Below are 15,000 nucleotides of genomic sequence, written 5' to 3'. Positions count from 1 at the left end.
TCTCCATCCCCACTCTCTCTATCTCTCTCTCATCCCCACTCTCTCTCTCTTCTCTCTCATCCCCACTCTCTCTCTCTCTCCTCTCTCTCTCCTCCCTCCCCTCTCTCTCTCTCTCCTCCCACTCTCTCTCTCCTTCCCCCTCTCTCTCTCTCTTCCCCCTCTCTCCCTTTCTTCCCCACTCTCTCTCTTTCTCTCTCTCTCCTCTCTCCCCCCACTCTCACACTCACCACTCACTCACCACCACCACCACCACCACCACCACCACCACCACCACCACTCCACCACTCTCCCTCTCTCTCTCTCTCTCTCTCTCTCTCTCTCTCTCTCTCTCTCTCTCTCTCTCCTCCCCCACACTCTCTCTCATCTCTCCTCCCCACACTCTCTCTCTCTCTCCTCCCTCCCCACACTCTCTCTCTCTCTCCCTCCCACTCTCTCTCTCTCTCTCCTCTCTCTCTCTCTCTCTCTCTCTCTCTCTCTCTCTCTCTCTCTCTCTCTCTCTCTCTCTCTCTCTCTCTCTCGTCTCTCTCTCTCTCTGCTCTCTCTCTCTCTCTCTCCTCTCTCTCTCTCTCTCTCTCTCTCTCTCTCTCTCTCTCTCTCTCTCTCTCTCTCTCTCTCTCTCTCTCTCTCTCTCTCTCCAAGTTCATTCCCATAAACATGACTGCACAACCCCCCTCTGTCTCCCTCTCTCTCTCTCTCTTCCATTCACTGTCTCTCTCTCCCTCTCTCGGAAATAAACATGACTATATAACCCATACACGAAACTGGTTAAACGTTCAATCAAAATGTCAATAGGGCATAGGCATATCCATTCATAAATTCATATAGGCTGAATATCCTCATTGGTTTATACACCTACAAATAATTGGTAACAAAACAGGCATTCAAACTAGACATATTAACTCTGTTCATAAAGAGGTTTTACAAGGAAACAGGTCCGAGGATCCAGTACCTGGATTAACCTACCACAAAATATTAGAAACATCTCCAATCTAATTACTTTCAAAAGGAAATTGAAGGAGTTTCTTTTGAATTGTCAATGGCATCTAATAATTAAATGAGAAGCCAAACCATGTACCTTTATTTCTTCTTGTGGCCAATTTATTTGATCTTATTTTATAATTCCCCTACGGATGAACTTGATATTATCTTCTTTTAGTTTGTATTACTGTACACTACCATGCACATGAACAAAGAACCATTGCAAATAATGGAATTGAGTGGTTTGGAAAAAAAGAAGACAGCCTTTGTCACACAAAGATATAATTCTAGGAAACGCAATTTTATCCTTCTTACGCTGTTTTATTATCGTATCTGCCGATTAGTTGCTGGAGAGACAACTTTGCCAGGTCACCCATTGTGTTGCAGCCCATCTCCTCAGTGAGTGAGTCTCCAAGCTTTCCTCCTAGGTGACGTACTTTTCCTACAGGCAAACCATCCCACAGCTGGCTAACTTCATCCTGTGGTAGGACAGTCTGCTGGTTTGGCTTGTGGAGACCACATGCCAATTTGCTAAGCATCTAAAATTATATAAATAATAAATAATTAGTAATTATTATCACAGATGCTTTCAAAATCAGCATTTTGGATCTGGGTAACATGGATGTCTTGCCATAAAGAAAAAACATTACAATGTAAACTAACTGGAGAGATAATATGGTATCTGCTCAATAAGGAGTTTATCATCATTTTGATGTAGCATAACTGAGTAGTAAAAAAGCAAAATAGCAAATATTTGTGTGGACCTGGCCTATAAGCCACACATTCATGAAAGTTGACACTAAAAGAAACTTAATGCCTAGATTTAGGTATACATGCTTGCAAATAAGAAACCCAAATCTATTGGGTTAATATTTATTTGAATAATAAAAATGGTTTGCATGATAAAGACACATACACACATAAATCCTTTGTTATCACTGAGTGATAACCTGATCACTCTTTAGACTTCATTAGCTTGATAATCAGATTCTTTCTAAAGTTGGTCTGTTTATAGTAGGTTTGATTATCTGAATACAGTATGAGTGCGGAGATACCTAAGGATGGATTGCACATGGTACAATATTGTTGACACCAGTCTCTTGTAAACAGAGGCCAAGTGCAGTCTGAATGGCCATCCTCTACTATTGAGAGTTCTAAGAGATTCATAACCAGAAAGTATATGGTAAAGGGAGGACTGTTTTTTAAGGGAAACAAAAGAAAGAAAAACTGGTAGTTTTCAAAGTGCTAGCTCCTAGCTACCTTTCTATCTTCCTTTCCAGAACTTCTGGAATCCTCAAGATCTTGTGTTGAGAATTTTAGATTTAATACAATTATTAATTTTTCATTTTCCTTATTTACTTATATCTTCATTCTTTCATTTATCTATAATTCAAGCTGATGTGTTTTGCAGCTTTGGCTAATGGAAATAATCTTTTAGTAAGATAGATGTTTCACCACCTATATTAACATATCAAATAAAGGAGCATTTTTTTCCTTGAAATGCCTTGTCACAATTAGTAACTGCTTAAAGTCAAGAAAAGCAGTGTAATTCAGTGATATTCTGGGGATTCATATAGACCTTGTATTACTGGTAGCTAATAACAATGAAAAAGTGGAACTAAACTTCCTTCATGTATACATTCTTTGTACTAACAACTTGTCCTATTTTTTATTGGGTGTTTGAGATTACATAGATCCACCCTATGAACCTAAAGAAAATGGTGCTGAATATGAGGCATTATAGTTTTATAAACAAGAATTCAGTACGTATTATGCCGTTTGACTCATTATCTTTATTCTGATCTCTTAGCTTCTGTGCTGCTCTATATTGCATATATCAAGTCTTGAGCACTATGGACTTCACAAAATAATAGTTCAGTAGTCTTAATCCATTATAATCATTACTATACAATCATAATCTTGTTATTCTACATAAATAAAACATAAAGAGCAAGATCTTAAGTTTACTTACTGCATAATTTATGTAATATATGAGATTTCTTTATAAAAAAAATACTGATTTGGCATAAAAATAGTGGCACATAGCTACCTACATTTATCCAATGTTGAGAAATACCTTTTCTAATGTCAGTACTCATTCAATTACTTTCATGATATTGTTCAATATTCAGTAAGAATCATCTTAATTTTCATAAAAAGGTTTAGATCATTAACAAGTTTGACTATGAATAATTACATACTGAATGGCCAACCTTAGCCCACTGGCCACGGGTTTATGCATTGTTCAATGTTGTTTCTTTGTGAGTTTAGCTGCAAATTGGTGGCTCCACAAGTGTTCAGGTACCAAGGAATCAATGAGTGGGCCCTAGTAACTTCATTCCTTGAATTTGTGGGAAAATGTTTTCTTTCTTATGTTTATTAATATCAATACAGTTACTATTATCATTGACATTATGATTATCATAATGTCATAATACTAGTAAAATTGGAAGCAGATGATAAAAGACTAATAAACAACTCCTTGGTGACTAAGACCTTCTGGCGCCTTCTCTGTGAAAATACAATCATTACACTAAAAGTACAGTAGATATGGCATGTATTTATGCCACTGCAGCTAATGGGTTAATCCATCCTTTTTCAGTTCATTTCATTTTAATATATCAAACACTAATATTTGGTTATAACATGCACACCAGCAATTCTTTCATTAGGACTCTCTCTGATAATGATTTGAACAGTCTAGGTAACACTGAAAGGGAACATAGTTAAACCACAATACCATTCAGCCCCAATTAAAAACATTGTTTAGCCAAGTGGTTCCCAAACCTTTTCATTTTGTGGCCTCTGAGCTTTATATAATAATTTCCACAGCCCCATTCTGTGTCAGTCATCTTTTCAGATTCAGTTTTTACTAGTTACGAATAGTGTAATTGTGACAGTAGCTATAGGACAAGAAGACTTTATGGAAAGATTCCAGTTTATTGATATATGATAGATTATTATATGTAAGTACTCTAGGTGAGATAAAATTCAGTTTAATTCAACTTCATAATTTTCATATTGCTCCATGGCCCCCTAGAAAGTGATCCCCAGATTGGCCTGGTTTAACTAGAATATACACTAGCTTCACTGATATTACACCCATCCATTTACAATGGAGTATAATCATACTGTTCTATGGAAAATGCTCATAAGCATTCTTTGGAAATGCTGCAGAAATTCAAATACAACACCAGGTTCTTAGTTGTTTCCATAGTACAACCTGTGTGTGTAAAACCTCATTATCAAGGTGTTTATTGATCCTGTGTTTAACCCAATAATGACGGGTGTCCCATATATGAGACACCCAGAAAAATAAACATTGCTGTGACGTTGGATCGACGCTAGCGCTCCGAATACGTCACAGGCCGTGGCTGGCGCATGGGCAGATTCCGTGGGCAGATTGTCGGCTCCAAAATATACTGGCATTAGTGGGTTAAAAACCTCACTATGACAGTCTGGTGTAAAAGATGTGTAATTTCCATGAAGCTAGTGTAGCTATGGGATAGACAATTCTTTTGGGTTGGTCATATGGTAAAGTGTTCTATTCTCTCTGAGCACTATCAAGGGAGTGTGTTTAAGTCCTTTTCAGGGAGGGTATTCAAAACATATCTAAAAATGCATTACATAATGATCAGATTACTTAAATATCTTTCGATTTCACTATAATCACATACCAACACCTGTATATAAGCTGTGACATGCAATTGCATTCAGATTAGACAAAATATAAACAAAAAGTATTAACAAACCTTATTGTGAGTAATCCCTGCTGAACATTTGAACCCTGTCTGCGCCAAGACAGCTGCTCGCATATCTTCACAAATAAGTGCTGCATAAGCTAATCTTACATTATCCCACTGAGGATGGTTGGAATCAAGAGGCAAAGCTGCATCCTCTCCATTTTCAAAAACACTGTTTAACCATTCATGAACACCCTTCTCTCTGACTCCTGGAGAAACAACATGCCATTAATGCTATTACTCTCCCTCCTCTCAAAATCTTTCTCTTCATTATCACTGAACCTTGAATAGACACATTTGCAAAAACCAAAGTTAGTCATCTTGTAGCTGAAAAAAAAAAAAAAAAAAAAAAAAAAACACTAAATACCACACACCTTGTTGGTCCCCATCCTCAGTCTTATCATATCCAACAACCCAGCTTGACTTCAGCATATCAGTGGCAATGTGGGTGCCATTCTTCTTCTTGATCCTATCTTCTACTGTTTGTGTTAATTCAATATAGGCTTCATCAATGCTGGCTCTCTCAACACAGTCACTGAACTCGCATAGTACTTTTATAACCTCTTTACCAGCATCACGATACCTGAAAGAAAGAAAAGGAAAATGACAAAATATTCACTTCACCCACTTACGATGGGTGTCACACATATGAGACACCCGGAAAAGTAAACATTACTGGGCTTCCCACCGGTGCAACACTAAATCGGAGCTTGCGCTCTGACAGGTTCCCAGACTCACCTGCGTGCTAATTTAGAAACCGCCCAGGAAATATTTTTTTTGGCTTGAAAATGTACCATCACTAGTGGGTTAAATATACAAAATAAAAAAAATCTAAATTCTTTTCCTTTATCTGCAAATTAGCCACAAAAAGTTATTAGGAAAAAATAAATAAAAAGAAAAAGAAAGAAAGAAGAAAAAAATGCTGGCTCTAAAAACACACTGATAGCTTTCAATCTGAACTATTTTGGGCGAATTATGCCTACCACCTGTTAAATGGCGGGTGACATGAACATGTTGTCATGGGAAAGTTTAGCTATGGGCTGTGGTGACACAAACTTTTAACAGCAACATTGTTCTTACAAGGACATGAAGTATGAAAAATGCCAGAAATGCCTGAAGTATTGCATATAGTGTTTACAGTCATTGTCACCTTATCAGCAAGTCATCTTTGCATACTATTCAGTCTAAAGTTACAATTTCCTAGCTTGTCTATACTTATGTGTCATACTTTTGTATGTAATTTGCGATGACACAATGTTAAAGGCTATATCCAGTAGATGATAAATATTTGCTACCAGTATCTGCTAGACAAAAAATTGATTCAGGAAAAAAGAAACATTCCTTTCACCATGCTTTACTTAACAAATGCTTTACTTCTCATATTCCTTCCTTACTATCCATAACGCTTTCATGCATACTTTGTGGTAAAGCTCTGAGTATCCTTCATAGACACTTACTTGGTGAGGTCAGCCTTGCCACGATTTACAGGCACCTGAACCAGCTGGAGGTCAGGGCACTTGCCACGAGCTTCATCTCCCCGCATTCCTCTCTTGACACCAAAGGCTCGTGCTTCGTAGTTGACAGCAATAATTCTGGACAAATCAAACAAATATTAGCATCAAGAGTACTTGATTTTACATGATATATTCTGTCCTGTAGAAACGTTGCTTATAGTAATGAAATAGACTTCTCACTGAAAATGTGATCTATAATACATATAACCAAATTTATCTGTGTTTGAGCACATCATGTTGCATGAAATAAATTTACAGTAGTCTTGATTTTTTTTTCTTAAACATGGGCAACATTTGATGAAATAACAAACAATATATGAACACCCTTATATAAAAAGATACTATATGCTAAAATGCTGAGTTTGAGTCACTCACAATTACTAAAATCAGGTTTTTTTGTGTACATATTGTTTTTGCAATAAATCTACTCCTATTCTATCATCTACTCAAACATAAACCCATAATCTACCCTAAACATTCACAGTTTACCACAAAGAGACCATACCATCCACAGATTAGGAGAGCCCTTATTGGTAGACATTAATCTACAAAGAATAGAAATGAAAGATTGAGCCACTTACCCACCACCCTTCCAAGAGTTGTACTGTACCACAGCAGCTGGGACCCCTTTTATGTGAGGGTTGTCCCTTTCCTCCACTTGCACATAGAAGCAGTCCATGTCTAGGAGTACCACCACTCTGTCTGTCATCTTGCATTTGTTTGGTTCTGATAAAAATATTCAAAAAAGAAATAACAGAAAGCTGTAAGGGAAGGTAATGGTGAAATGAAAAGCAATATCTTCACAAATCTAAGGATTTTGAAAATGATAATAGTTCCTAAACTTGAATTAGTCAAGAATCTATTTACATTAAAATATAGTCAAAAAAAAATTACAGAAAGCAAGAAAATTATACTAAACAGGACAAAAATCCTTACCTTAAATTTTATAAATATTTTTAGCACTGCTATCGGCCTCCAAAGCTTCAGTAGCTCAAAACTGATGATGTGTTACAAAGGCTGTTGTAGTACTATGGTAATAAAGTGTGGACCAGAAGGGTCTCACAGCATAGTGGTTCAAGGACTGGCTATGGTCAAAAATTGGGAAGGGCTTCCACTCTTGGAAATGGTCTCTCACTGTCAAATTAAGTCCTTCAAAAGGAGGCTCCTTCCAAGCCCTTACAATGGAGTTCATGGCATAAAACTGATCATCTTGGAATTCCTTATAACAATCACTCAGTCTTGTTCTTTGGTATCAACAAGTCCAAAAGCACTCCATGTCAAATATTTACTCAAAAGACTAAAAACATTAAATGTACTTATCCACTGTACAATTAAAAATTTACATCACAAGAGGAAAAAGAAAAAAAAAGTTGCAACACGATCAGCTATTTTTACTACTTGCAGCCTCAGAGCAAATCTCATCCCAGATTTCTCCCTTCCTCCTCGATGAAATAAATTCAGATGCTGAAATCTTGGCACTGATTTCCCGAATGTCCATTGGGTCAAGAGGGAAGTTTTCCTCACTAGATTCTGATGAAAGGGAGCTGGATAAGATATTGCTCAAGTCTACTGTTGTGTTGTGTGAGCCTTCGCTGGTGGATACAGTGGATAATGCTTCTGTCTGCTCTTTGATCACTTTGCTTTCCTCCTCCTTTTCAACCACCTCTTTCTTGATTTTCTTGGTTCCCCTCTTCTTCTTCATGTTAGTGTTTTTTCTATTTCTTCATTATGACCAAGATTAGGTTTAATTCTGGCCCAAGTTCTGAAATTAAGATCCACAGCCATTTATTGTCTTGTGAGGTGAGCAATATGATAAGAGGAAAGAGAGTAAAAACTGAGGGAGCATAAGAAATAAAGAGAAAAGGAGAATTACACCAATACCAACCATACTTTAAAAACATTCTCATTATTGTCAAATCTTACGGAAACTTACTAATTCCAATTCATATTTTTTCTAAAGATATTGATGTTATTAATTACTGTCAATGAAATTCTTATTTAGAGGTTAAACATAATATACAAGAGAATAAAAAATCAAGAAACCACAATGATAATCTGGCCTAAAGCACTCCTTTACTTTTACCTGTTCAATATGCTTATAAAGTTATCCCAGCTCGTAATTCTTTAGCTGCAATATAATATGTCCAAACAACAGCCCATATCATATCAACCTAATGAAGTTTGGTTCCCTTTTCTGTTTAAACCAGTATTCAAAAAAGAAATAATCTGCTTACACCAACAGTCAAAAAAAGACATTATCTGGATTTAAAATGCAGTTATCACTATCAACGTAATACAACCCTATCAATCATATTTTTTTCAGTATCAGTAATAAAGGAGAGAAAAAAAGTTTAGAAATGCCTGGGGAATATAATTCAGAAGGATGTTAATATGAATGCATTACTATTGGTATAGTACATTTTAGGTATGCTTTTATAGATTATACAGTTTCCAGAACCAAGAAACTGGATATTCATGACCATGTACTGTTACAAACAAAAATGCTGAAGGGTAATGCTAAAGTGATATCATGAAACAATTATACCAAGGCTTAATATCACATTATTATGGCATATTCATAATCATAGCAACTATCAATTGAGAAGTATAAACTTAAGTATTGTAATCTCAATGCCTTTATGCCTGCCGAGTCATTGTGGAAAGGGTTCTTTTGTAATAGATGTATAGAGTACAACATAACTTGATATGAAATATAGTTTAGAATGACTTAATTCCTACCAATATTCGATCGGCCAGTTTGCTAAAATTGTGCGAGGCCTGACCCAATTAATATTCACATATAGACATGCATATGCTCAGAAATAAATACATATGTCTATCTACCTCATAGATATACATAATCTATATATCCAGCTTTCATATATGACAAGACTGACAGATATGCATTTATTTCTGTGTATATGTAAGTCCATATGATGAATATTCATTGGGTTGGGCCTTGCACACTTTTAACAAACCAGCCGTAAGTCTTTATTTCAAATTTGCAGAATCCGCAAAAAATTCATGAATATATATATATATATATAAATATATATATATAAATATATATGTATATATATATATATATACATATATATATATATATATATATATATATATATATAAATATATATATAAATATATATGTATATATATATATATATATATATATATATATATACATATATATATATATATATATATATATATATATATACATATATATATATATATACATATAAATATAGATATATATATATATATATATATATATATATATATATATATATATTTATGTACATGTATATATGTGTATATATATATATATATATATATATATATATATATATATATATATATATATATATATATAAATATGTGTAAATATGTATAAATATGTATAAATATGTATAAATATGTATAAATATGTATAAATATAATATATATATATATATATATATATATATATATATATATATATATATATATATATATATATATATATATATACATATATATATATATATATGTATATATATGTATATATATACATATGTATATATATATGTGTGTGTATGTGTATATATATATATATATATAATATATATATATATATATATATATATATATATATATATATATATATATATATATATATATATATATATATATAGACTTCTTGAAGTTACTGGTCTTCACTATAATTACAAGATATAATGTGAAATTGATCCCAGATGTTATTATAAACCTAAAAGAGATTGTGAACTAGGGATTGAGCCATTACTTGTTGCTGTGATTGTTTGATTAAAGGTGGTAGCATGGTAGTAAGTCTAATTCACACATATATTATATCTATATTTTTAGGCCTATTGAGGGGCATACTTTTTTTATCTTATTTATTTGTCTAATTTTCACTTTTTGTGGTAATTCATGATTCAGACCTAATGAAAATAGGGGAAATTCAAGATACTGAATTGTGACAATAAACATAAAATGATATAATAGAGGCAAACTTTACCCTACTTATGGTCTATCTTTTAAGTCTCCAAAATGTATGAAATTAGAATGCATTATTCCTGTTCTCTATTCATATTTCTGAGATCTACCTCTCCCACCTCTTAAAGTTTGACAATCAAAAATTCTCTTACTGGTAGTGTCCATGAATTACTACTTCATGAATTTGAATTCTTTTCAATAGGTAGAACCTATTCTGCATATCATGAATATTTAAATGACATAACACATATAAGGCATCTGAAATGACATAAATGCATGGAAAACAGTTCCCTAGATGCGGAAAATAAGTCATAGCTTTGTCTACTGTTAAGGGGACCGTCCCTGAGAGGGGGGGGGGGGTTAAATTAAGATAGTTAGCGTATAGTATAGGTACATGGATGATGAAACTACCAAACGAGTATTAACCACCTGCTATGGCTCGTTGTCTTGCAGCCGGCGTGCGAGTCCCTCAGCATCCGGAGAGGTACGTCGCTAATGAGCGCCCAGGTACACCTATGTGGACTCTTGCTTGCGGCAATCGTGCATAAGGCATTTAATTATGACATTGCGCATAGATATGAGTTCGTGAATGTTCAAGGAACACTTTTATACCAATATCAGGAAAAAATTATATCACCGTGATTTATGACAAAATATTTTGTGAAATATATTTTTAAAAAATGTATGTTTTATGTCCTTTTACACACGAAATATGCTTTGATCGAGACTCCCTGGTAATATGTTTTAGTTTACGTGGTAATATATACGTATATCACATACGAAGCACTAATGTTTAAAAATAGCCTTATAAGGAAGGATTGAAATATTTCCGTTACATTTTGCTCAACAGTCGGTACATCACAGCAGGGGGCAATTTGAATTGATTTGAAATTGGTAGTTACCGTTGTAAAGCCCAATTCAATACGAATGTTACCTAAATGTCAGATTTTTAAACTTCGGATGTATAAGCGAAGCAGATTATTTCATGTTGAAGATGATAGTACTCAGTAATACCTGCTCTGAAATAAAAACTATATGGAATTTTGAGCTCGGTTGTATGCGTAGTCTTCGTCTGGCGTTCAAAAAGCTATCGCATCCGTTTCGTGCGTTCCCGATAAAAATGAATATGTTTAGACGTTACTGTAAGTCTTAGGCACCATAAATTGGCAAATATCCCACAACACCTAGGCGTCTGCATGATTTTATGCACTTCTTAGTAAAGATAATGGGTGCAAATGGCTAATCATAAACTATACACTTGTTCTCCTTTGCAATCTTATAATATTGACAATTATCGAAGAAAATGGTATGAGAGGGATAACTAATGTATTTTATTATTTAGATATGAAAGTCAATGTAGGCCTACTAAATTATGATGATTAATCTTTTTAACTTTTAGTGCATGCCTTCACATACATATCATCCTCCTCGAAAATTATAAACACCCAGTGACCCCCCCCCCCCCCCCCCCCCCCGTGTGAGGCATGGGAAATATTCAACGACTTTCGTAAGTTCTCGAATTCAATGTACTAAATTCATATGCTTTTGAAATTCTCAAAATTGAACCACCATGTTGTATTCATGCCAGGACTTTATAATTAGAATGATTTTGTACTAATGTTGCCATCCACAGTTCCCCATTTCTTCAAAAAAAATAAAAATAAAAAAATAAAATAAAATGGAAAATAAGAAAAAATAAAAAAAATAAAAAAAAAGGTTTTTATCTGGTTTAGATTAGTTGTCTCTATGGTAAAATGCATTTATTAAGCTTTTCACACGAAAATTTCAACTTTTATGAACGAAAAAAAAAAAAAAAAAAGTTACATACCTTTACAGAATAGCATCCCTATTGAACATGAAAATTCCTATTGACTTGGTAATCATTGCATTGCAAAGTAAACTAAATAAGCATTTTTTTGATATATAATATCATTAGATTCAGAAAAAAATAACAGAGATAACGAACTTTGGCAAGGGGACAAATACAAAACGCCGTAGCTCCATCATTTTTTTATAAATCGGTACATCCCAACTCACGTAATTTTCATGCGATCCAAATGCAGTTTGTTGCTTTCACTAGAGCCTCGGCATCCCAAGGCCATGTAAAAGGCCGATTTTTGAATTTTTGTGTTAATCAAAAAATAATAATATTTTAATGCTGAAAAATAAATAAAAAGTAGTTTTTATGCCAAGCTGTCCCCCGCCAAAAAAAAAAAAAGGAAATTCAAAATTCGGCCTTTTACATGGCTATAGGCTAGAGTTGATCTAACACTAGTATTTTGGGGGGAATATTCTGTAAAGTGCTCTGATAGTTGGGATGTACCGAAGACATACCAAAAAAACAGCGATTTTTTTCGACTTTTTGGGGGGTGCCCCCCAATGGGGGGGCAAAGTTAAAATTTATATATATAACGGAGCGCAATTCTTTACTCTATAGCATGCAAAAAGAATCAATCAGTTATCTCTAACCGATATTTTTTTATGATGTATAGAGTAGGGAAAGGTGGCCATTTTCAGGGACGGTCCCCTTAAAGCAATAACTGCCTCATTTCCAATAAAATTTTCTTTTCTTAAAAAATCTTCTTCAAGATTATTCTTAGTATTGTAAAAACACAGTAGTGTTTTGCCATCCATAACATTACATCATATTTCAACAAGAACTTGAAAATTTCTTAGATTTTAAATTTACAGTACACATGCGAATACATCTGTACTGTGAATGCAGTACATGGGTGGATTCCTTTCAATCTCTACTATCCAAATATATATGCCACAGAATCAGTCCCTATATTGTTTAATGCAGAGGGAGGACACAGCTGCTGCCCCCCAACCCCGCAATGGAACACAATGAATCATCTATGAATTCATGAAAGGGGAGAGTGTACAACTGACATGTGGGAGCGAATGATGGCCAGTCTGTCCAACACTATCTCCTGCAATGAACACATGGAAGATACTTTGATTTCCTGGGTGGGGGTTGGGGGGCAGTAACCCCCCATGGAGAGTTGCAATAAGGTAACTGATTCTGTGTATATCATTCATATTACATCCCGCAATTTCCCTGGTACTATTCATGCCTTCCCCTGCTATTGGGCCCAAGAATGTGATGGCATAGGGGGCTTCCACACATTCATTCCTATAAATTTGGGTAATGTTTCAGAATAGTTCTGCCAAATGGATCACAATGATTTTCGTATCGGAGAATTCCTCTCACTCTGTATTAAAATATATAGAAATTATTGTGTGGAAACCCCCCCCTATTAGTGACGTGAACAGGCATGGGCATGAAAGGTTCCAGGGATATTGCAGGGTAAAATATTAATAATATACAAAGAATCAGTCTCTATGTTGTCTAATGCAGAGGGCTATGCCCCTTGCGACTCCCGCCCTTATGGGAGCTGCTGCCCACCAACCCCCCACAATGGAAAACAAAGATCTTCCATATATTCACGACAGGAGAGAGCGCCCAATGGCGAGTCTGTCTGATGCTCTTTTCTACAATGAATACGTTGGATTCTTTGTTTTCCTAGGCGGGGTGGAGGGGAGCAGCCCCCTATGGAGAGGTCGCAGGGGGCACAGTCCCTTGCATTAGACAGTAAGGTAATGGATTCTGTGTATCGTTATTTATAATTTCCCTGGTACCTTTCATGGCCTATCCTGCTATCAGGGCCAAGAATATGGGGGTTTGGGTGGTTTATGCACAATAATATCTTTATATTTGGATAGTAGAGAGTGAGAGGAATCCATCAATACAAAAATCATTGTGATCCATTAGGCAGATTATTCTGTAAAATTACCTGAGGCCCACAGCAGCAATTTATGACTCTTTTTCTTATGCTCTATAAGGGAGCAGTGTCCATTTCCATCTACCTCTGTGCCGCCCTCAATAATAGTAACCAAAACAGGAACCAGTATTTTCTCTCTCTCCCTCTTTTGCCAGAAGATAAGTGATGGAGGTATGTTGAACTTCTCTGAATCAGATGTTGTTTGACTAATTACTTACCTAATCAGTATCTGACTTTAATGGCCGTATGCTTAAAGAAATTGTGTAACACTAATCAGTTCTTAACACAATTTTCTTACACTAAATTCTTCATGATTGTAGCAAGTCTTAACTTACCTTTGGGACTGTCAGTTTCAAAAATACAATGTTCTTCTATTGCATTAATTTGGAATACCGGTTAATTTTGTGGTATCATGCCTTAGTAGAGAATTTTGCGCTTTAAAGAGAGTATTCCACAATTTCTTTCAGCATAGGACCGAACCTTCCAGGCTTCCCAATACAGATCAGATTGGGCTACAAGTGGATTTGGACAGAACAGTCAATATAATTTTCTGGAAATACGTTTTGAAAGCTACTGCCTACTCGACTTCTCGACTATTACCATACATATCAAGCTATATCAGTATATAAAACAATCTGGCCATTTATTCTAAATGAGGTAATATAACTAAAACTGGATACAAATCTGAAATGAATTATTAACTCTTCATTTACATAACAACTTCATAATGAACTACTGTACTTACCAGCACTTGCAAGTGTTAATTCTACTAATGTACAAATCTCTTTGTTCTCTAAACACCACACACACTACTACACGTGATGTTATTCATTCCAATACTCCTTTCTTTGAACAAAAGTAAGCACTTCCTACAAGCCTTCAGGATGAAACTTGTTCTGTTGTGGAAAATGAAATTTCGCGCGTCTATAGATTTTTAAAACAAAATAGCCTCGGGAAATCGTCTACGAATTGTGATCGATTTCC

The 15,000-nt window shown here is 35.0% G+C and overlaps 1 protein-coding gene across 3 annotated transcripts in view; it reads right to left on the bottom strand.

The window, feature by feature from the left end:
• The window catches only part of LOC113812796 (DNA polymerase eta), a 53,091-nt gene that overhangs the window by 19,789 nt on the left and 18,302 nt on the right, over nucleotides 1-15,000 (bottom strand). Inside the window, exons 1-7 of one of the 3 annotated variants that reach the window (XM_070126398.1) lie at nucleotides 14,762-14,934; nucleotides 7,172-7,997; nucleotides 6,817-6,961; nucleotides 6,179-6,313; nucleotides 5,096-5,304; nucleotides 4,731-4,930; nucleotides 1,294-1,517 (exon numbers count right to left, since the gene is read on the bottom strand). The exons of 1 other annotated variant lie outside the window; for it this stretch is intronic. In XM_070126398.1, the coding sequence (XP_069982499.1) occupies nucleotides 1,294-1,517; nucleotides 4,731-4,930; nucleotides 5,096-5,304; nucleotides 6,179-6,313; nucleotides 6,817-6,944 (896 nt within the window). In that variant the 5' untranslated portion in view covers nucleotides 6,945-6,961; nucleotides 7,172-7,997; nucleotides 14,762-14,934. Of the gene's footprint in view, nucleotides 1-1,293; nucleotides 1,518-4,730; nucleotides 4,931-5,095; nucleotides 5,305-6,178; nucleotides 6,314-6,816; nucleotides 6,962-7,171; nucleotides 7,998-14,761; nucleotides 14,935-15,000 lie in introns of those variants that run through there. One more of the 3 variants, XM_070126400.1, reaches the window with a different exon arrangement.

Source organism: Penaeus vannamei, chromosome 10, assembly GCF_042767895.1.
Source record: "Penaeus vannamei isolate JL-2024 chromosome 10, ASM4276789v1, whole genome shotgun sequence".
Taxonomy (NCBI): domain Eukaryota; kingdom Metazoa; phylum Arthropoda; class Malacostraca; order Decapoda; family Penaeidae; genus Penaeus; species Penaeus vannamei.
This window is presented reverse-complemented; position numbering and strand designations above follow the sequence as displayed.